We start from the raw sequence: 21,947 nt of genomic DNA on the forward strand, positions 1-21,947 counted from the left end.
CCATATGCACAGAATTGGGCTTCACCCCTTAACAAGCATAGTAGAGTATATTTTATACATTGTACAATCTAAGGCAATCTATAATGTAGAAGTTCTATTTATTTATTTATTTGGACTACTTCGTTTTAAAAAAGCGCAAGAGCTCATGGCAAAGTGCTCATATTCGTTTTATGAACATTTTTAATTTTTGTGCGGACGCTGGAATCTGGATATAGTACGAAGTCCTAAGCCTCGCATCAGTCAATTAACTATTCTCTGCAAATGCTAGTAGGTGCTAGACTCACAGGCGCATGGTGCTTTCGACATCGACGCCCCCACTGTGCCAAGGCCAAACTCACTTTCTCATCCTCATCTGAATCCAAGGTTAGCTGAATTCACAGAACTATCTTACTTCCTTTCTGTTTGGTTGCTGAGGAAATGCAAGAAAAGAAAAGAGAATTTAAATCATCACGTTACATGTTGTTTTGTTAGCTTTAAATTGCATGCAGCCATGTTTGGGCTTTGTATTTTTCGTTTTCACTTGAAAAACCTTGACGTCGTACGCATAAACACATAGCAACGTACGTACATAAATGCGAACTCTATTAAATTTTGATTTAGGATCCAAGCTCATGTTAGCTAAACTCTCTCCTGATAAGTTTTTTATTTAGCTCGAAAATAGTGTGAGGTAAGTGTAATTGAACAATTTTTTCAATTATTTTTTTCATCGATTCTGTGAAAGAAAAGGAAACAGCATAAACATATAATAGATACTTACGAGTTAACGTCCATTGATGAGGAATGCGGTGATGATTGTTAACTGTTAAATGATCTCACTTTAGGTAAGTTGTTGCGTTTTATTTACCCGTTAATTTATGAGATTTTTGTCAGGTATTGCATTCCATAGATGACGAATATGATGGTGATTTTTTGCCATGGTTGGAGAGAAAAGCTGGGGTTGAGATTTTATCAGTGCTTTCAATTGGGAAATCTGTATACGGGAGGTTGTTATACACTTCTTTGTTGCAAATACTCATAAGTCATAATTATGCCTGCTTATAACTTTTATTTAAATTGGAACATGGTAGCATAGTTCCGAAGATCCAAATGTCTGTTCACTGTTTAGTTTTAATTTGAGGTGCTTTCAGTGTGTAATGGAAGTTAAGGAAGTTCTCAAACACCATTTTTGTGGTTAGTGGGGCATATCACCTTTTTATTTTGTTCTAGGATAGGTTGTTTATAATTGAACAGGAGAAAATTTAAAGAAGCCTTGAGTCTGATTGTTTCATGATTATGACAATGAGTGTGTGTTTGTTCTTCCTCCTTTCTCGTGCTTTTGTCATCTCATTGGCATATGCTAAGTCATTTTTCCTTTCTTCCTTTTCTAATTTTATATTTATTATTATTAATGTTTGAATCTGAATGCAGATCACTGTTTGCTTCTGAGAAGCTTCGAACTGGAGATTGTATATTGAAAGTTCCTTATGCTGCAGTATGCTTCTCTTGCTAAACTTATCCCAAACTAGTCTTTGATGTCCTTAACCTACTTTCTAAAGTGTAGTTCAAAGTAGTCAGCATTTTAAACTGTTATTTATGTATTTCTTACTTGATTTCAGCAATTAACCCCAGATAATCTCCATCCGAAGATCAAATCTTTGTTAGATGATGAAATCAGCAATGTTGCTAAGCTTGCTATTGTCATTTTATTTGAACAGAAAATGGGTAAGGTAATATTATCCATCTTGATTTGAAAAAAGTTATTGATGAATAATTCTGCAATTTTCATTATTTTGCATATCTGCTTGAGGTTAGGATGTGGTTTGTTTTGTTTAGCTTTTTTCAGCTTATACAGTGAAATGCGAGAAAATCTGAAACTGAATGACTTATTTACTTTTCTTATGAGGCAGGATTCAGAATGGGCCCCTTACATTAGCAGACTTCCTCAGCTGGAGGAGATGCATAACACAGTAATTTTCTTTTCTTATAAATTTATGAATGTTTCTTTCCTTTAATATTGATAAGCCACAAACATTTTGACTATTGAAGCACCAATAAATATAAGACAATGAATTTTGATAATTATTCCTCTTATATGTATAATATTATTGAAAATGTTAAGTTTTAAAGAGTATGGTAGTTAATGCTGCTTAATTTCTGATTTACACATACAAAACTGTTTGTCTTTTAAAGGCTACTTGACTCAACAATTTGTTCTAACCATCATCTTTCTTCTTTTCTGTCAGAAAACCAAACTTTTATGCATTGTACAAAAAGATCTTTGCAAAATTACCCTTTCATGTATCTGATATATGGTTTTAAGTACTGAAGAAAGTAGTTCACAAGATAAGCTAAACGCTTGCTACCAAATCTTTGCAGATATTTTGGAGCAAAGATGAGTTAGATTTGATTTGTCCTAGCTCATTATTTGAAGAAACAGTTACAAAAAAAGATCAAATCGAAAGTGAATTTCTGGTAACTAAACCAGTGAGTACATATGTTCTCCACTGGAATAATTATAACTCATATGTATAGTAGTTTGATTGATATTATAGTTTTAATTGCTTTTTTCCCTTGGAATTTGCAATTATGATACGGTATCTTTACAATTTCAGGCTCTTGAATGCTTCCCTGAAGTTTTTGATCATATCAAACTGAAGGATTTCATGCATGCATATGCTTTAGGTTAGCAATTCTATTTGAATCATAATCTGTTGTTATCTTCTTGAGTTATTGTCAGCTTCCAATTTGAAAAAAGGAGGCTACCTTCCTGAATCTATTTGGAGGCTATTTTCTTCTTCTTCAATGTCAAAATTTTACCATGAATCTACTCTGTCATAAAAATGGACAATATATTGAAATATCGATCTGGCTTTGTCTCATATGATAATTTTTATGTGTTTACGCATTCAGTTTGCTACTGAAGTTATCAACCTCTATAATATTGATAGAATATAATGCATCTTGGTTCACTCTTTTCTTTTCATACATAAGTCACTGTTATGAGATTTGAGGCTGTTGTGAAACCACTGCCAATAATTTGCATCTAAATCCTCCATCCTTTTGTAAATAACCGGTAACTGAAGAAAGTTTGATAGCATAATATGTGATACCACTTTAGTTTCTTGCAGCTTGAAAATCCTATACTGTTTCAGATTCTAACTTTATGGAATAATCTGTTCACTTTGCAAATGATATGCAAAAATTTTTGGAATTGACTATTTTTTATTGTTTTTTATTTTATAGCTTATTGTGTTAGAAGTTCTACTTGCTTTTATCTTTATTTTCCTATATTTCTGGTTTGTAATCTGAACTCCTGAATTAAAAATAAACTCTTGAATCTAAAAATATAATAAGTTATCTTGATTAGTTTGGTGTGAATGTACCAGTCGAGTCTCGAGCATGGAGAAGCACAAAAGGGGAATCACTGGTATCATATTATAAAAATGCCATCTGTATAGAACTTTCGATGTTCACTTCATTTGTATTCTTTTTTCCTTATTTTGCTCAATTCTTAGAATTATTAAATTATTTTATAGATTCCATTTGCAGATTTTTTGAATCACGATGGGCTTTCAGAAGCAGTTGTGTTGCATGATGAGGATAAACAATTGTCAGAGGTATATTCTCTCTTTTTCTCTTAGTTTTTCCAGCTCTGTAATGAAGGAGACAAATAGTAGAATAGAACTCTGTTCTATATGGTCTCTAATGTTTGATAAATTGTTCTTTATTTTTAAAATCAATAGGAAAGCTTGATTTAAAACTTAAAACAGAATAGGTCTGGACAAGATGCTTGTTCTCATTAACCATTGCTCTTATTTCTGCTCCTAATAAAGTAGGAAGTCTTCATTATTGTAGGTAATTTTGTAAAATTTGGTAGGCTTGAAGGAAATGTCTATTTCTAATATTAATTCTTTGAATTTGTCAGTGCAGGTTATTGCAGATAGAGATTATGCTCCTAAAGAAGAGGTCATATGCAGTTTTGATGATTCTTTTCTTCTATTAAAATAATTTTATGATTACTCTCCGGAACTTACTTCTGTTTCTTCTGTTTATATGTGTGTATTAGATGTGTATACTCAGTTTCTTGTGTTTTTTTTTTCCCCTGCTTGTCTGCCTTCTAGTGTTGTCTGGATATAGCTGTAAACATTTATGTGGCCATCTGGTTAACACAAGAGCCTGAAAATTTTTTCTTTACATTGATTAATAATTTTGATGTTTAGTGGCTCATCAATGGCTTTTCTTTCATCTTAAAGGTTGGCATCTGCATATCTAATCGTTGTATGCAGATAGAAATTGCTGCTTAAAAATATTTATATTTGTTATTGATTCAAGAATATATATATATATATATGTTATGTCCTTGGACAGTGAAGAAAACTATGAATTGGTTCCTCTTTTTCTTACACTCCAGAACAGTATGTACAGGGAATATATACAGCAAAATAGGAGAGAAAATAGGAGACTACATCTATCCTTTCCTAAATAATAGGAAACAAAATCTGGAAAGAATCCTAATGAATCTTCCCATTATAATTTAACTTATTCCTAAAATAGCCTAGATTACAAATAAATCCTAACTTTGAATCTTTATTTTCAACACTCCCCCTCAAGCTGGTGTGTGTATATCATACAAACCCAGCTTGTTACTTAAGTCTTCAAAGTTAGGTCTTGGCAGTGCTTTAGTAAGGATGTCTGCAATTTGTTGTCTAGTTGGAATGTACTTTAGTTCCACACTTCCACTAGTGACCTTCTCTGAGATGAAGTGCCTATCAATCTCGACATGTTTGGTTCGATCATGATGCACTGGGTTTTTTGCGATGCTGATTGCTGCTTGATTGTCACACCTCATTAGAATGGATGAAGGGCTGCACACACCGAGTTCCTTGAGTACACGCTTTATCCAAATTCCTTCACAGATTCCATTTGCCAAAGCTCTGAACTCTGCTTCTGCACTACTCCTAGCTACAACTGATTGTTTCTTACTCCTCCAGGTTACTAGATTTCCCCAAACATAGGAACAGTAAGCAGATGTTGATCTTCTATTTGTGACGTCTCCAGCCCAGTCTGCATCGGAGTAGATCTCAATATTCCTATATTATGATTTCTTGAAAAACAATCCTTTTCCAGGTGTCATCTTTAGATACTTCAAAATTCTAAAGACTGCATCCATGTGTTCCTCTGTAGGATTGTGCATGAATTGGCTCACAGCACTAACAGCAAAGCCTATGTCCGGACGAGTATGTGAGAGATAGATTAAACGACCAACCAGCCTTTGATATCTCTCCCTATTGACTGGGACACTATTCTCAACTGAGCCTAGTTTCTTGTAGGGATCCATAGGAGTATCTACTGGTTTGCACCCAATCATACCAGTCTCCTTTAGTAGGTCCAGGGTGTATTTCCTCTGGGAGACAACAATTCCCTTTCTAGATCTTGCCACCTCCATCCCAAGAAAATATTTCAGATTCCCTAGATCTTTAACTTCAAATTCCTGAGCTAGCTGTTTCTTCAACTTCTGCAGTTCTTCCTCATCATTTCCTGAGAGAATGATGTCATCAACATATACGATTAGGAGAGAGATCTTCTTTGCTTGTGATGTTCGGAGGAATAGAGTGTGATCTGCCTGACACTGAGTGTAACCAAGTCTCACAACTGCCTTCGCAAATCTATCAAACCATGCTCGAGGGGATTGTTTAAGCCCATACAAAGATTTCTTGAGCTTGCACACTTTATTTCCAGTAAGTTTCAGATCAAGACCCTGGGGAACTTCCATAAACACTTCTTCTTCAAGATCGCCATTGAGAAACGCATTTTTTATATCTAGTTGGTATAAGTACCAATCTAGATTTACTGCTAAGGAGAGCAAGATTCTGATGGTGTTGAGCTTCGCAACTGGAGCAAAGGTTTCAAGATAATCAATCCCATATGACTGTGTGAACCCTTTAGCTACAAGACGAGCTTTGAGCCTCTCAACACTTCCATCTGCCTTGTATTTAACAGTAAAAATCCACTTACATCCAACTGGTCGTTTCCCTGCAGGAAGATCTATTATAGCCCATGTATCATTTTTCTCAAGAGCATGTATTTCTTCATGAACAGCTCTCTTCCACTCAGGATGACCGAGAGCCTCTTGTATATTGTTGGGAACATGTAGATTATCTAAAGAAGAAACAAAGGCTCGGTATGATGAGGACAAACCATCATATGAGACATATTTGGCAATTGGATGAGTGGTGCAACTTCGAACCCCCTTTCTTTCTGCAATTGATTTATTAGAATCATCAACACTTGGAACCATGAACTCAACCGAGGCAAGACTATCCATACCTGTGTTGTCTTCACAAGAGCTTAGATTTGGTTCAGTTTCTTGGACATGTGGCTGAGTTCCGTGCTCTATCTGCTCTCTAGTTCTTCTCCTCCTATAAACATTGAGATTATCAACAGCAAGCTGTGGACGAGGTGAGATTAGAGGCTGTAGTTGATGAGCTGATGGATGACGGGGTGACTCGGCTGATTGTGGTTGGGAGGACTCAGATGACTCAAAAGGTTGTGAAGATGTTGGGAGGATTGCTGATTGTGGCTGTTGGATAGATTGATCATGTGTGGTGGTTGAGTTATGAGGGTTTTCATGAGGGGTTTCCAGCCAAGATTGCCAAGAAGATTCCCAAGGCTGATGTTCGCTCGTACTCTCTCCCTGAACAGCAGTTTTGGAATAGAAAGGCAGGTTTTCAACAAATGTTACATCTCTGGAAATGTATATTTTTCTGGTGTGAGGAGAATAGCATTTGTATCCTTTTTTATGTGGAGAATAGCCTAAAAATATACACTTGAGAGATCGGGAATCAAGTTTAGTCCTGTGTTGAGAGTGAACATGGACATATGCTGTGCAACCGAATATTTTTTGTGGTAAATCTGCTGAAACAATCCTAGTGTGTGGAAAGAAATTGAGAAGAACTTTTCTTGGGCAATGAAACCCCAAGACTCTAGAAGGCATTCGGTTGATTAAGTAGGCTGCAGTGAGAACAGCTTCACCCCAGAAAAAATTAGGAACATGAGATGAGAACAAAAGACAGCGAGCCACTTCAAGAAGGTGTCTGTTTTTGCGTTCAGCGACCCCATTTTGTTGCGGGGTGTCAACACAAGAACTGATGTGAAGAATGCCGTGATGGAGAAGATATGAGTTGAGGGAGTCTTTGAAATATTCCTTGGCATTGTCGGTTTTAAGGACTTGGATTTTTGTATTGAATTGGGTTTGAATCATGGCGTTAAAGTTTTGGAAGATTTGACTAACTTCGGATTTGTTTTTCATGAGAAACACCCAAGTGAGACGAGTATGATCATCCACAAATGACAAAAACCAGCGAGCCCCAGAAACATTTTTAATTCTTGAGGGACCCCACACATCACTGTGAATTAAAGCAAATGGACGAGAAGGCTTATACTTAACACTTGAATAGACATTTCGAGTATGTTTTGCAAATTGACAAATTTCACAATGAAAGGATAAAGGGTTTTTATTGATGAATAGATTGGGAAAAATTTTTGCGAGATACATGAAACTAGGATGACCTAATCGATAGTGTAACAGAACAATTTCACTATCGTTATTGACATTTGGACTAACAATAGAGTGAGGATAACTAGTTGACAGATTATTGGACTTGGCACAGTTTGCTCTCGAATCTTTTATGAAGGAGGATTGATCGCTTTTGAGTAGATAGAGTCCAGAACATAGCTCAGCACTGCCAATCGTCTTCCCCGAATCCAAGTCCTGAAAAACACACATATTTGGATAGAATTTAGTTACACAATTCTGATCATGAGTGAATTTACTGATTGAAAGTAAATTGCAAGCCAAATTAGGCACATAAAGTACAGAATTAAGGTGTAACTCCTTAGTGAGTCTGATAGAACCTGTCCCTGCTATTTTTGTGTGAGAGCCATCTGCGATCCGAACTGAAGTGCTGTTGATGCTAGCTTTATAATCCTGCAACATTGAGGCATCTCCAGTCATGTGATCAGAAGCACCAGTGTCAATTATCCAGGGTTTGCTTGTTCCATTAGTGGCTGCAAATGCTGAATGAGTCTCTTTCTGAGCCACTAGACTTGTCCCTGCATTGGAGTTCAAAGTGGCTTGATCGAAAAGCTTTTGAAGAATCTCCATTTGCTCCTTGCTGAATGGATTTGGCTCGGGTACGGCCTGATTGTCCGTGGTGGATGCTGCATGAGCACGAGATTCAGGGTCACCTTTGGAACGAGGTTTCCAATCAGCAGGTTTGCCATAAATTTTCCAGCAACTCTCCTTATAGTGGCCTGCCTTACGACAGTGATCGCACCATGGTCTTTCTTTCTTTGTACGATTTTCACTAACCCCTATAGAGTTGGATGCACGGGCAGCAAGTGCAGAGGCGTCCAGTGTTGGTTCTGATGACCCCATCATCACCTTTTTCCTACTTTCTTCACGCCTAACTTCAGAAAAGGCTTCACGAGGGCGTGGTAGAGGCTTTGTCCCGAGCACACGGCTCCTAACCTGATCAAGATCTTTATTGAGTCCGAGGAGAAATTTAAACGTTCTCTTCTGTTCCACAATCTTCTTGTATAAGGTTGTATCGTCGGTGCACTTCCAAGGGTATGTTTCAAATAGATCAAGGTGTTGCCAATGCCTAGTCAGAGTATTAAAGTACTGAGTGACAGATTGTTCTCCTTGGCGGAAGTCATGGAGGATGGTTTCAATCTGGAATAACTCTGATGTGTTCTCAGAGCTAGAATAGGTTTCCTTTGCAGCATCCCATATGTCCTTTGCAGTCCCAAACAGAAGAAAATTCTCACCAATATCATTGTTCATGGAATTGATAAGCCATGACATGATCATGTTGTTCTCTGATTTCCACCTTTTGAAACTAGGGTCTGACACCTCTGGCATGGCCGCCTCACCCGTGAGATATTCATCCTTACCCTTGCCACATATGAACATCATGACAGATTGTGACCACTGGAGATAATTGTGGCCGTTCAATTTATGACTGGTAATTAAGATCGGTGAAGAATCAATTCCACCATGAGTTGCAGTCTCCACGTTTCCTTTAGACTGTGATACTGTAACGGAGGATGATGAGGAAGCCATCCCGTATTTTGCTACAGAGAATACAACTGATGGGAGAGGAAGAAAGGTGGATACTGTTGAAAAAAAAAAAAGGTGGTAGAGGAGAAGAAGGAAATGGCGGCTGATAGGAGAACTAGGGTTTAGAGCCTAGCTCTGATACCATGAAGAAAACTATGAATTGGTTCCTCTTTTTCTTACACTCCAGAACAGTATGTACAGGGAATATATACAGCAAAATAGGAGAGAAAATAGGAGACTACATCTATCCTTTCCTAAATAATAGGAAACAAAATCTGGAAAGAATCCTAATGAATCTTCCCATTATAATTTAACTTATTCCTAAAATAGCCTAGATTACAAATAAATCCTAACTTTGAATCTTTATTTTCAACAGACAGTTTGTGAAGTCCCTACATAGATTGTGGGAAATGGCACGTACACACTTTTTATACATGTTTCAGTGTAGAGAAAATATCCATTAAAATGTGTAAAGTGATGCTCTGGGGTTTAAACCTTTGATCCATGTCATAATTGTGAAGTTCACTTGGTACACTTGTCCAGGTATGGATAACATATGGAAAATTCTCAAATTCAACCTTGCTATTGGATTTTGGTTTTTCCCTTCCATACAACAGCCACGATGAGGTTAGTTTTGAGTTTCAGTTTTGCTTTGGTTCCTGTTTGCAAAAGGAATGGTTATTATACAAACCAGATGGTTTTGCTTGCAAGCCATACTTATCTACCAATATTATCTGGTACCTCTTTGTTTGATTAAGAGCAGGTGGTTCTTTAGCCCCTTTTTTTTTAAGTACTGATTGCCTTTATTGCATCTTTTAGTCTCTCTTCGCATTTGCTATGCATTACTGTGTATGCATGGGATATACAGATGTGTCTAAAGGCTTGTTTTATGCATGTTACTCTGGGTGTAAGCTTTATCAAATGATGTTCACAAACTGCCAGGTTCAGATCCAGATAAAAGTACCTGATCACGATCCTCTACTTGAAGTGAAGTTGGAAGTTTTGCAAAGTCATTGCCTGCCAAGAGCCAGAGATGTCAATGGCTTCAAGTCTTCCAATGATTCTTTCACAATCAAGTTGGTAGCTAGTACTTTGTTCTGTATAAGTTTATTTGATATTCAGATTACATATTAATGAAACTAAGTTGCATAGAAATATAGTAGAGCTTTAGTTGAGGGAAAAAATGGGGTTAAAAAAAAGGGAAGAGTTTTCGATTTACCGTGTCTGAAGTGCCCATGAGGTGTGCTGCTACGTACTACTGAAGATTTGCACTGGACTGATGCTACAAAGTTTGCGAAAGACCTTAATTTGGGAAAAGTCAACTCAAATAACATATTGGGAAGCATCTACGTTGACACATTGTGAAGGGGGCCACTGGGATATCATTTAGAATCCTGCTTAGGATGTTCCTTTGATGACTGGATGTACATGATGGTCTTAATACTTCTTTTAATTCTGCATTTCATGAGGTCATTTAAAAGGCTTACAACTTTATCCTTCTGCAAGATCTTCTAATAACTACCTTTTTTTTCAATTGTGTTAAAGTAGTAAATTTATAAACCTATATTATTAATGCCCAGGTCATTCTGAGTTTTCTAGATTTCTTATATCTTCATCAATGCCGCAATGGGATGTGCCTTGGCTAACCATGTCTTGGCTAACCATGTCATCGCTGTAAATTTTCTTCTCTGATGACTTCATTATTCAATAGGGAAGTCAGATCTGCTAGAGGTAGAGGGAAGGGTCTTCCACAATCACTACGTGCGTTTGCTCGTGTTTTATGTTGCACTTCCCCTCAAGGTTACTTAAATCTTAATACTTTTGTTATATGTAGTTTAATATCTTTCAGAACTAGAACTGGTATTTCTCTTAGGCCATGCAACTCTCCACTTACTGTTTCTTGGTTGTAAAATATTCAGAACTGTGTGATTTGGCCACGGAAGCTGCACAAAATGATGGCCGCTTAGCCCGGCGTCCTTTCCGAAACAGCTGCCAAGAGATCCTAGCACATCAGATCTTATTATCACATATCATTCAATTAACCAAGGAATATAGTGCTTCTATTGAGGTAGGTACTGCACAAATTTTAACTGATTCATTGGTTGAGGCTACTTTTTCTAATTTCAGTAAACAATTTGGAGAATTAAACTCTATTGTCTTACCACAAAGTTTATTATGAACCAAAGGGAGATAATTTGCTACTAATTCTCCTGGAATTTTCAACATATGATTTGACACAGGCATTCAACATGATTTGTACAACTGTTATCAAATTTTTTAAGGTGTCATACTACTTTCTAAAAATGGGTAGATGTGTTAAATGAGTTATCGTGATTAGTAATTGTGATATATGAAGAGGTACAAGGTGGACATATTAAACCAATGAATATATATGATTCTTATTATACCAGAAATAAGATAAAACCTATCTGATTAATAGTAGTTATGTTCATTTGTGTGGTGAAGTTGCAGAGAGAATATTAACAAAATTTTGGTAGGATCTCTCTTGCACCAAATAAATTAAAAAGCGAATGGAATAAAGTTTTGCCTGTCTTTGTGAAAACATTGTTTCATTTCTTTTGACTTCTGAGATGTTTAGTGTGTTCACATCACACAGTTGCTGGAGCCTGTTACTTCTCCTTCAATTTGTAAAAGACTTGCTTTTCGGAAGCAAATGGCTCGAGATCTCCTTATTGGTGAACTTCGGATCCTCAAATCTGCTTCTGCATGGCTGGAGAATTACTGTGCAACCTTGGCATGAGCAGGCCATGATTGCTGATGATAAACTGATTGCATATCCACAGGAGCAAAGGCAAAAGGAAGAGTGTTGTATTTCTATGTTGTCAGATACTGATAGGCAGGAATCTGATTAAAACTGCAAGCAGAATATAAACAAGTGCCCACGCTAGTGATGGTTGGCAAATGCGGAAAGTGAGAGTCTTATCTTTGCTCTTCTAGTTCTGCATTCTTGAGTGGGTTCATCTATTTCGTTGAGGAAGCAAATGCCCCTATTCAACTTTATGAAGAACAAGAAGGATCTGTTGATGTTCTTTTGTCGCACTTCCTTCTCAAGTTAAACAATCTTCGAAATACTTGTTGCATAGTAAGCATACAAATTGCTTGCACGGCCTAGAGGTTTGGTCGGATGATTTTCGAGCCGTTTTCTCAATTTGAACATCCAAATTTTAGCCATGGAAAATAAAAAATACAAACTTCTACCGAATGATAAAAGTGAGGGAGTGACAACAAAATAATCAATGTTGCTTGTATGGATGTTCCTATATTGATATATATTTTTTTAAAGTTTGGATGATAAAGTAAAATCTCATTCAGTTACTTTTTATTAATTGAACTTAGGTGAGTGCATTTTATATCAGTTATTTTGGCAGACATAGTGTAATACTAAAATGTGAGACAAGTGTCACATGTATATGAATTATTTATGCAAGTTTTCTCACACAATTTTTTGAACTAATTTTATTTATTTTTAGGTTAATGTTAAGTTACATGCATGTACCTTACGCCCCTCTCACATGAATAGTGAATGATGTGGGTCCACTCACTATTCATGTGAGAAGGTTGTAAGGTACATGCATGTAACTTAGAGGGATCCTTATCTTTATGCTCACCAATCTGTTATTTTCACTCTTGTGTGTATTTTTTTTTTAATTAATGTGTAGGGTTGAGCTATTTTAACTAGAAATTTTTTTTTTAATGCTACTTTTTTACTTTAATTCGTAATATCGAATTGCATAAAATTACCATATAAATTTTTGTCAAAATTTTAAAAGTCAAATTATAAAAAATACAGCATCAAAGAGGCACATAGAAATCTGCCCCAGCCCCTGTTGGGTCCACAACGTAGTGAGGACCAAATTGAAGGGGCATTAATGGTAAGAATAATTTGACTTATCCTTCACACACCGATCGCTCCGCTCCATCATTTCACTATAAATCAAGGAGAGAGAGAAGCTGCCCGCATTCGAATCGAAATCTAGGGTTTCTTCTTCTTAACTCTCTCGCCCTCAGCAGGTGCGCCTCTCTCTCTCTCTCTCTCTCTCTCTCTCTCTCTCTCTCATTCGTTTTAACTACAGTTCGTTCGGTGCTATACCCAATCTTCTTTGATCGATTATCTACTTTTATTACTTGATTTGTTTCAAGATTAAATATTTAATTATTTCTTCATGTTTTTTTCGGTTTTCAGGGTTCGTTAACAGCTATATGTGAAATTGTTTACGAGGATTTAATTGAGTCTATAAAAGCTGATTGACTGTGAAATTATTTGTACCTTTAATTATTCTAGAATTCCTGAATTTTTAGATCAGCATATGAACCTATCTATTAGGTGATATAATACTTGTTTGAGGGCGTTATTAAATTGTGAAAGTGGCTGTGTTTGTGTTTGTTTTTGTGTGAATTGGCTAGGTAGTAATTGAGTATGATTTGATATAATTTAATGCAGAAAAAATGCCTCGTTATGATGACCGGTACGGTGGTACGCGTCTCTATGTTGGACGCTTGGCTTCACGGACAAGATCACGTGATCTTGAGGAGATCTTCAGCAGATATGGGAGGTAATTTGATAGTTCTTTAATTTGGTTTTTATTCATGTAATTTTGGATTGGAGTGAGTCCATAACGTGGCAGCTTGTATTCACTGTCTGTACCAAACTACCAAGTTTAATTTTCTTTTATTTTTTTTATTTTTTTTTGGTGTTCTTCCATAGAGTGCCTTACAGTTCAAATTTTTCTTTGTTTTATGTTTTGTTGGCGCTTTGGGCTCCTGTATGATAGTTAGTGATGTGTATTTTCTTCATAATTTTTGTTGCACTATTCTTTACAATGTATGGCCAAAAAAGTATATATAAATTGGTCTTCTAATAGGGTCTTTTCTGGTCTTATGTGCGTAAATTTAATGGTCCTTGACTTAGGTTCTGGGGTTTAGTGGCAATAAGTTGTGCCTGGAAGCCAATAAAGCCTTTGCCAAGCTCTTTAAGTGCTTGACATTCAATATCATTTCAATATATGTGTGAGAAAGCTGCAGCCCTCCACGTGTCTTGTGTGGTTTAACTTGAATGATCTTGTTGAAGGTTTCTGGGCTTTTGCCTAACCTGGAGGTCTATGGTGAGAGGTTGACCTTGGTGGATTTGGCGAGTCTTTCTATAGTGTTAATGCCTGTTTTTATCGAAATGGCAACAATCTCAAAGTGGTGTTTAGTTCATCTGTGAGGGGCGAAGTATCAACCCATCGATACTTGTGTCATGATGGCCTTACTGTTTCTGGCACCTGTTTACGCAGAATTCGCGATGTGGATATGAAGCGTGACTTCGCCTTTGTTGTACGTATTTCTTCCTCCTTTTATCTTTCTTTCTCACTCGCGCATGAGCACATGCCCACATGCACACATCCTCACAAAGTGTATACACATAAGACTATGCATTTGTGTTTTTTTCTATTTCTTTTTTTTGGGCCCAATTCATGTGTCATGCAAATATGATCTTGTCCTTCGTTTTCTTTTCTCTGGCCCTTAAAAACAGGAATTTAGCGACCCTCGTGATGCTGACGATGCAAGATATAGCTTAAATGGTCGGGATGTTGATGGAAGCCGTATCATTGTGGAATTTGCAAGAGGGGTAGTTATTTTAAGCCTTTTTTTTTAAGAGAACTGCAAAGTGTTTGGTGTAGGAGTACATTGGAAGTGAAATAAGAGAAAGTATTAAAATGTCTCACCTCATTATGGGTTTTGTAAATGCTGACAGTGTTTTCTTTCGCATAGGGGCCACGTGGTCCTGGTGGATCTCGTGAGTATCTTGGTCGAGGCCCTCCTCCTGGATCTGGGCGCTGCTTCAATTGTGGGATTGATGGCCATTGGGCTCGAGACTGCAAGGCTGGAGACTGGAAGAATAAGTGTTATCGCTGTGGTGAACGAGGCCACATAGAACGAAATTGTCAAAACAGTCCAAAGAAGTTAAGGTATGTGTATGTCCACCTGCAGTATGAAAATTTGCTTTCTTCATGCACATTTTTTAGCTTATACAGAAAACAATTATGGTTCAGGAGGCCTCGGAGTTATTCACGTTCTCCAAGTCCTCGTCGTGGTAGAAGCAGGAGCCGTAGTTACAGTAGAGGCCGCAGCGACAGGTATATCATCCCTTATTTGTAATGAGATTATTCTCCTTTTATATAGATCAACAAGTGATGAAACAGTTGCAGTTTGCTTATTCTTTTCTTTTGAGTGTTGAATTTACAGGAGGTCCCACCACAACAAAAGCCAGCTGAAAAATTTAGCTTTTCTAAGCTAGTGTGCTACTGATTCTTCAAGTCTTGAATTTTTATACTGCTTTTTGTGTTTTTCCAATTTAAATATGATTAAAAATACCCTATGCATGGTAAAACTTGAAGTTGTGAGCTCCCTTTTTTGAATTTTTGTTACTGAAAAATTTAGCTTTTCTAAGCTAGTGTGCTACTGATTCTTCAAGTCTTGAATTTTTATACTGCTTTTTGTGTTTTTCCAATTTAATTATGATTAAAAATACCCTATGCATGGTAAAACTTGGAAGTTGTGAGCTCTCTTTTTTGAATTTTTGTTACTGTTTACTGTTTCTTGTTTAATTTTATTTATTTACTCATTGTATCAATTTGCAATTTTTCAGCCGATCACGATCGCCTGTCAAGAGAGATAGGAGTGTTGAACGTTTTGAGAGAAGAACAAGGAGCCCCCGAGACAGTAGGAGCCCTAAGCGTCGCAGAAATTCACCACCATCATCTAAAGGTAGGAAGCGTAGTCCAACCCCAGATGAAAGAAGTCCACAAGATCAACGTAGCCCATCCCCAAGGGACCGGAGGCAGGCTAATGGATCAGAGTACAGTGGCAGTCCAAGGGGAAAGAGCAGAAGCCCTGTAGACGATGCCGATGGCCCTGAGGATAGGAATTACAGGAGCCCTCCCGAAGAGAATGGCCGCAGCCGAAGCCGCAGCCGCAGCCTTAGTCCAGTCCCTAGGGATGATAGGAGCCCAATTGATGATGATGATAATCATGGGGACCCTAGAGGCAGCGAATCAAATTAAGTGCGGGTTAGGTTTCATGTTGTGATCGACTCCTCAGAAGTTGTTTGGAACAAATTATTAAGTACTGTTTTGTATTTAGAGTTTTAAATTTGAATATTTTTATGAACTTGCTTGAGATTTTAATTTTTTATTATGTTGGAACTGTTCGTAAATTCATGTTGGTTTATTTGCAATTTGGGAAGCATAAGATCCCATTTTGATGACTGCTGCTCTAGTATGCAGTAGTTTCTATTCTCAGAAGAAAACTTATGCCGGAGACACTTGATTGTCATAATGTGTGATGGAACTTCTGTGGCCACTGGGACTCTTAGGGACAGTGAAGATGGGAAAATTGTACGACTGTCATCATTGATCTAATAGGCAATTACTCTGTTCTAGTAATACACTAGTACCGAAGTAAAATTCGACCCATTGACAGTTATTTTAACATCCAAGTCTAAAGTAGTGGTGGATCTATTTCAGTCAATAGTCTTACCTGATATTGCAGAACTGTTTTATCGTTTTCTCAAATAAGAGTGTTTCCTGTATCACCATCATCGAAACGCACTTACTACACCTATCCTACGATCATGCAACTAAAAATGAAATAGGCAGCAGCTTGAAGGGTCTAGAGGAATAGTGGGTTATTCAATTGACTGCAGAGTCCAACTCGCCCTAGAATAGACCACTAAACTATTCTGATGGCAAGTAAGCACCACGGTGTAATTTATCAATGCAGGGTAAGCTAACATCAAAGGAGACGGCATCTAGTGTGTTAATAAACTAAAACACCACAAGCAGGTCAAGAAGCAACATCAGAGTGATCACTATACAAAAAATCAATGCTCATTTCAGCAGCTACCAAATTAAAGCTGTTCATTTTATTTGTTTGCTTGCATAACAGACAAACACATTGAAAGGAAATTGCTTTTGGTTTAGCGTATTTACAAACGGCAAGTCTCCAACACCAACACCAAGGTGTCAGAAGACTTACCCGAGTGAAAGTTCTTTCAGGCAAGAGGTATCCACAGTTAAGCTTAGGGAATCCAGACAACATTCAAGGCTCTTTAATTTATGAAGATTCCTGGGACTGCCGATCTATGATATATAGGCCTTAACCAAATCCGAATAATTGCATACCAAGCCTGTCCTAGGACAGGTTATTTTACCATTGTTTTTCTTGGCCATTTCTTCAAGAGCCTGCCACACCAGAGAAATATGTTAGATCGATGACTATAAGCTTACATAATTATAACCAGAAAAATGCAAACCTTAGTGCTATAAACATAGCCATTAGGCAAGACTTGAGGTGGGTTCTCTGTGTCCATTAGCTCTTTAGTTATGTAGCAAACAAGCTTCGAGTGATGCTGCTTAGAGTATGGCAATGGTGATGCTAGCTTTCGGAAGCTCTCCTGTGACAGGGGGTCCTCCTTGGTACAATCATCTTCATAACAGTATCTAAATCATGTCAAGGCAATGTACATAGATGTTTAAGATGATTTATGATTTAACTTGAGCACAAAGCTACATGGTTCAATGATTGGTATAGTGTCCTTTAAGTAGGTATGCCTCCTAGATTTATAACTTACTCTGATTGTAACAACACTTACGCTGCTAACTACCTTATTAACGTTAAAGATGCAACCAACAGAAATATTCACATATCACAGAATAAGGATACGGAGTGTTTAGGGCAGATAAGCCAGCTTGCAGATAAATATTTAATAATGGCTCTAGTGTCATGCCATATAACTTGCAGAATTCCTGTTTAAATTGGTCGACCAAGAAATCCCATTGCTTTGGTTCAAACAAAGCCTGGAAGCAAAAGAACAGAAAGCAATTAAGTATACCAGTCTAACCCATAACTGTAGGCCAGCAAAATAAAAACAAGAACATCCACAGAGTTATCAAGGAATGGAAGTCTGATAATCTCTGTGAATTAGTTAAAAAACCACTTTATTTATGTAGGCAAGTACATACTTAGGCATTTATTCATATATGCATGAACAAATGCATGTATGAGCAAACAAGAATTTTCAGATTGGTATTAAACAGAGTCTGAAGTTATTGTACTATATGCCAGCCTTCATATTGGGGAGAAGCTATAAGTGAGAAAGGAAGGACAACTCCTTCATAGCAAGACCAGAGATCAAAACTAGATAAGCAAAACAGAGTAGTGGCAAGTTTATCTTAAGAGACAAAACATTGACCAAGTATCATGATACAGTATAATCATGTGCATGCAGCACACAAAGAAGATTTATTCCTAGAGATAAAATTCACCTTGTATGTGGTGCACTCAGTATTACTCTTAAAAGCCAAGGTTGCCATAACCCGCTGCAATTCTTTCATATGGGTAGCTCCCCATGGTGCAAGGTACTTTCGAGCATATGTAATGGCACGCAAGTTGTTTTCGCCTCTTACTAACTCTATGAACTCTTGCAGTCTCAACTGAAATTCAAATTTGCTCTGCCACAAAAAGAATTTTAAAAGAGGTACGTTTGATAATCAGTATTGCTACAATTAGCAAAAGATTTAACAGAAATCAAAGCTTCATCTTTTCATAAACAACCTAAAGAATAGAGTTATGTGTATTTTTTCATCATTTTGGCATTACTACAATTAACCAAAGATTTAACAGAAATCAAAGTTCAATCATTTCATAAAAAACCTCAAGAATATAGCTCTGCGAAGTTTTTCATTGTCTCTGAGAATACTTTTAACCTTTCACGTCTTGCGCCATTCAAAATTCCACCTCTCTAGGCTAAATTTATATGACATCTAATGCACCATGCATAAGACATGATAAAACTTGCAGTGAGGAAAGAAGGTTTCCAATCCAAATAATGCTCTTTGTTTCAATTCTTATCTCATAATGGAATAATCATATACAGCTATTAATCAAACATGTTATAAAAGTCAAATGATAACGAGTTGAGTTCTCTATCCTGTGATTTCAAGAATCAGCAGCCAATATGAAAAAGATTTGAAGAACGGATACTTCTATTTGAGAAGCTCTTTTATACGACAATTATGAACCAAAAAATTGCAGCAGGTACCTTAGACTTCTTCAACCTTGATTTATTATCAGAACACCAGGCTAAAGCAGGGGCTACCTCCTTATTTTGAAGAGCATCAATAACCTTTTTTGCTTCTTGGAATACCTCAATATCAACAAGATCCTGGCATGCGAAGATCAATTTAGATGCCAGCACACAAGATATAACCAATGATACCATATACAAACATAATCAATTAAGTCATACTGCAGTACCTTTGATCAGATTTCTGACCCATGCAAATAGAAAATACCAAAACTCATTTACAGATGAGACAAACAAGAGATCTATCCTACCTATGCTGGAAAATAGATCAAACCCCAAAACCTCTGATTGGTGTTAATTATAATATGATGGGAATTTTCAGTTTCGAGTAAAAATAAGTTCGAAATATCACAAATCCAGTCAAAAAAAAAAAAAAAAGATATCTGCACACAAGCAGCTTGCAAAAGGGACAAGCATGTAATATAACCTGTATATTACTACTTTCAGCCAACTTCTCAGCAGTTTCATAATATGACATCCGCAACATGTAGTCTACAAGAATCCGTTTCACTCGTGTGTTATTCCATTCTGCTAAATTTTCAGCATCCGCGGATTCTAAGTGATTGAGTCGAGCCCGGCATTTCTGTGCCTGCAAATGCTCTGTTCGACTTCCCTCTTCCAGCTGAGAGGATCCAAATACATTTCAATCACTGAGCAAGTATGAACTTGTATGCCTTATTCATCAATTTACGTCGATTTGATCAGTTGATAATTGGATAAAGATAGTTCAAAATCAATAAATAATAATCTATTTAGTGAAAGGATTTCGATTAGATTTTATTATACTATAAAATTATGATTTTTCAATCTTAAATTTCTAGTCATTTGCTAATTCACTAATCAATGTAACCAAATCACCTTCAATTAACTGATATAATTGCTTAAACAATTCAATTATCGAATTATATTGTTTTTGAATCTAATTAGGAAACTGACCTTGCGTTTGAGCCCTTGGAGTCTTGAAACGAGAGAGGTGAGGTGATTTACGGCGTCGTCTTTGGAGAAGTTTTCGGAATCGGAAACGTCAGCGACGTTGGAAATAACGGACGTAATTTCTTTCTCGACGGCACGGTGGTCGGTTCGTATAGTCTTCTTGTAGTGCTCGAAGGGAACTCTTAGAAATTGGTGCTCGAGTTTTAGAGCTTCGGTTAATTGAGTCAGTTTCGGAAACGGCGTCATGCCACCTGCGGCGGCTGGGGTGGGGTTCTGCGGTGGAGAGGCGGCGGCTGAGTTTCCGTTTGGGAGCGAATCCATTTCCATTGCGAGTAAAATTCGATGAATTTTTGCTGAGATTTGGGGATTTTTTTTTTTCCAGAAAGAGTGAAGTGTAAGGGAGAGAACTTTCAAGTTGCTGATTGAGAAAGAAATTAGAATTCAGGAGACAAACGGCGTCGTTTGGGAATTCGGTGGGGGGGGTTGTCTGGCAGTTCCTGTGCTACACGAGATTTATATATGCTTTCTGTCAAAAAGTGTACTTGGATAGAGCGCTTTCTTTTTGTTTTGGATTTATTTTAAACAAAAATAAAAATACTGTATTTAGTTGAAAAAATACAACCTTCAATTATTATTATGGGAAATAACATTCTATAATTTCATTGACTTATTTTATTTACAATGACATTAGTGAACTGTTAAATTTGCTTAATTTACTTAATTTTTTTCCTATTGATTGAGACAACACAAATTAAATATTTGTTTTGGCTTTAGATTTGTTAAATTAAAAAATTAAAAAAATAATGTCATACGAAATAATGTTTTTAACCAAAATATGTTTCAAAAACAAAAACAAAAACAAAATCAAAATAAAAAGGAAAATGTCAAATAAATAATTTTTAAGAGGTAAATAATGAAATAAACCAAAATCAAAATAAGGGTCTTCTGAGAGCAAAGTTGAGGCATGTATAGCGCTACTCTTTACGTAAAATGCAACTAAAGTTACCCCAAAGCCGTCGACCGACTCAAAGCGGCAAGCCGCCAATAACGAGCACGACGACAACCGCCCCACGTCATCACGAAGACAACCAGTAGCCGCGCCACGCCACCAGTCCTTTTGAATTCAGGTATTATTCTTTAATCTCGTACATTAATCAAAACTTCATAGTATTATTTTCAAATTTCAAGGTATATTCTGAAACTAATATGCACTCTACGAAATTAGAATAGATGATGCTTGTTACGATTCTACTCATTGGTTCTAGTTATGACACATAATTTGCACAAAATGGTTTGGAATGAAAGACCAAAGAAGGTGATGAGGTGATGGATGATAAGAGAATTGCATTACTCGGTGGAGTTGGTGCTTCATTCAGAGACCAAACTCCCCACGATGTACTTACTACTCATTGCTCAAGATGACGGGCCAACCGTGCCTGTACATAAAGCCTTACTTGCGATCGTCTCTCTCTCTTTAATACTACTTCTCCTTTATTTATTAATAGCTAGTAAACATTAAACAACTTCCATCAGTATAAGGTGAGCAATTGAGCGCACACGTCACACAATTTTGCAACTAGTATTAAAGTTATGGTACAACTAGTTAACGCCTCTTGACAAGGCCGCTCATCATATATATAAGGTGTGCATCATTGTCCATATTTGTATTATGTAGAAATCTGAACTTTAAAAAATAAAATCTACTCTAGTAAATGGATTGTATCTATATTAATTTAAATAAGACAAAATACAAATATGACAAGA

At 36.8% G+C, this 21,947-nt stretch overlaps 3 protein-coding genes across 14 annotated transcripts; 2 read left to right on the forward strand and 1 right to left on the reverse strand.

Moving 5' to 3' along the window:
* Positions 1-129: 129 nt before the first annotated feature.
* On the forward strand, positions 130-12,482 carry LOC18044168 (fructose-bisphosphate aldolase-lysine N-methyltransferase, chloroplastic). 7 transcript variants are annotated; one of them, XM_024185435.1, is made up of 15 exons: positions 130-363; positions 871-983; positions 1,408-1,471; positions 1,596-1,706; positions 1,887-1,946; positions 2,356-2,463; positions 2,592-2,661; positions 3,366-3,431; positions 3,529-3,596; positions 3,910-3,945; positions 9,644-9,727; positions 10,043-10,176; positions 10,812-10,900; positions 11,020-11,168; positions 11,718-12,482. In XM_024185435.1, the coding sequence occupies exons 1-15, from the start codon at positions 262-264 to the stop codon at positions 11,859-11,861; spliced, it is 1,398 nt and encodes a 465-aa protein (XP_024041203.1). In that variant the 5' UTR covers positions 130-261; the 3' UTR covers positions 11,862-12,482. The 7 variants fall into 7 exon arrangements, with proteins under 7 accessions (XP_024041203.1, XP_024041204.1, XP_024041205.1 ...); XM_024185436.1 differs by having other exon boundaries at positions 3,366-3,406; positions 3,516-3,596; XM_024185437.1 differs by having other exon boundaries at positions 2,356-2,451.
* A 478-nt stretch (positions 12,483-12,960) lies between these two features.
* Positions 12,961-16,427, forward strand: LOC18044169 (serine/arginine-rich splicing factor RS2Z33). 5 transcript variants are annotated; one of them, XM_006436094.2, is made up of 7 exons: positions 12,961-13,132; positions 13,563-13,674; positions 14,398-14,437; positions 14,637-14,732; positions 14,876-15,072; positions 15,157-15,240; positions 15,753-16,427. In XM_006436094.2, exons 2-7 carry the CDS (start codon positions 13,568-13,570, stop codon positions 16,165-16,167), a joined length of 939 nt encoding a protein of 312 aa, XP_006436157.1. In that variant the 5' UTR covers positions 12,961-13,132; positions 13,563-13,567; the 3' UTR covers positions 16,168-16,427. The 5 variants fall into 5 exon arrangements, with proteins under 5 accessions (XP_006436157.1, XP_006436154.1, XP_024041476.1 ...); XM_006436091.2 differs by having other exon boundaries at positions 13,026-13,132; positions 15,160-15,240; XM_006436090.2 differs by having other exon boundaries at positions 13,096-13,132; positions 14,190-14,437.
* A 540-nt stretch (positions 16,428-16,967) lies between these two features.
* On the reverse strand, positions 16,968-20,665 carry LOC18044170 (protein MAEA homolog). 2 transcript variants are annotated; one of them, XM_006436099.2, is made up of 7 exons: positions 20,187-20,665; positions 19,678-19,872; positions 19,206-19,328; positions 18,430-18,615; positions 17,828-17,961; positions 17,418-17,604; positions 16,968-17,346 (listed from the first exon to the last, which is right to left on the reverse strand). In XM_006436099.2, the coding sequence occupies exons 1-7, from the start codon at positions 20,508-20,510 to the stop codon at positions 17,245-17,247; spliced, it is 1,251 nt and encodes a 416-aa protein (XP_006436162.1). In that variant the 5' UTR covers positions 20,511-20,665; the 3' UTR covers positions 16,968-17,244. The 2 variants fall into 2 exon arrangements, with proteins under 2 accessions (XP_006436162.1, XP_006436161.1); XM_006436098.2 differs by lacking the exon at positions 19,678-19,872.
* Positions 20,666-21,947: the final 1,282 nt, after the last annotated feature.

The sequence above is a fragment of the Citrus clementina genome, unplaced genomic scaffold (assembly GCF_000493195.1).
Source record: "Citrus clementina cultivar Clemenules unplaced genomic scaffold, Citrus_clementina_v1.0 scaffold_4, whole genome shotgun sequence".
Classification (NCBI taxonomy): domain Eukaryota; kingdom Viridiplantae; phylum Streptophyta; class Magnoliopsida; order Sapindales; family Rutaceae; genus Citrus; species Citrus x clementina.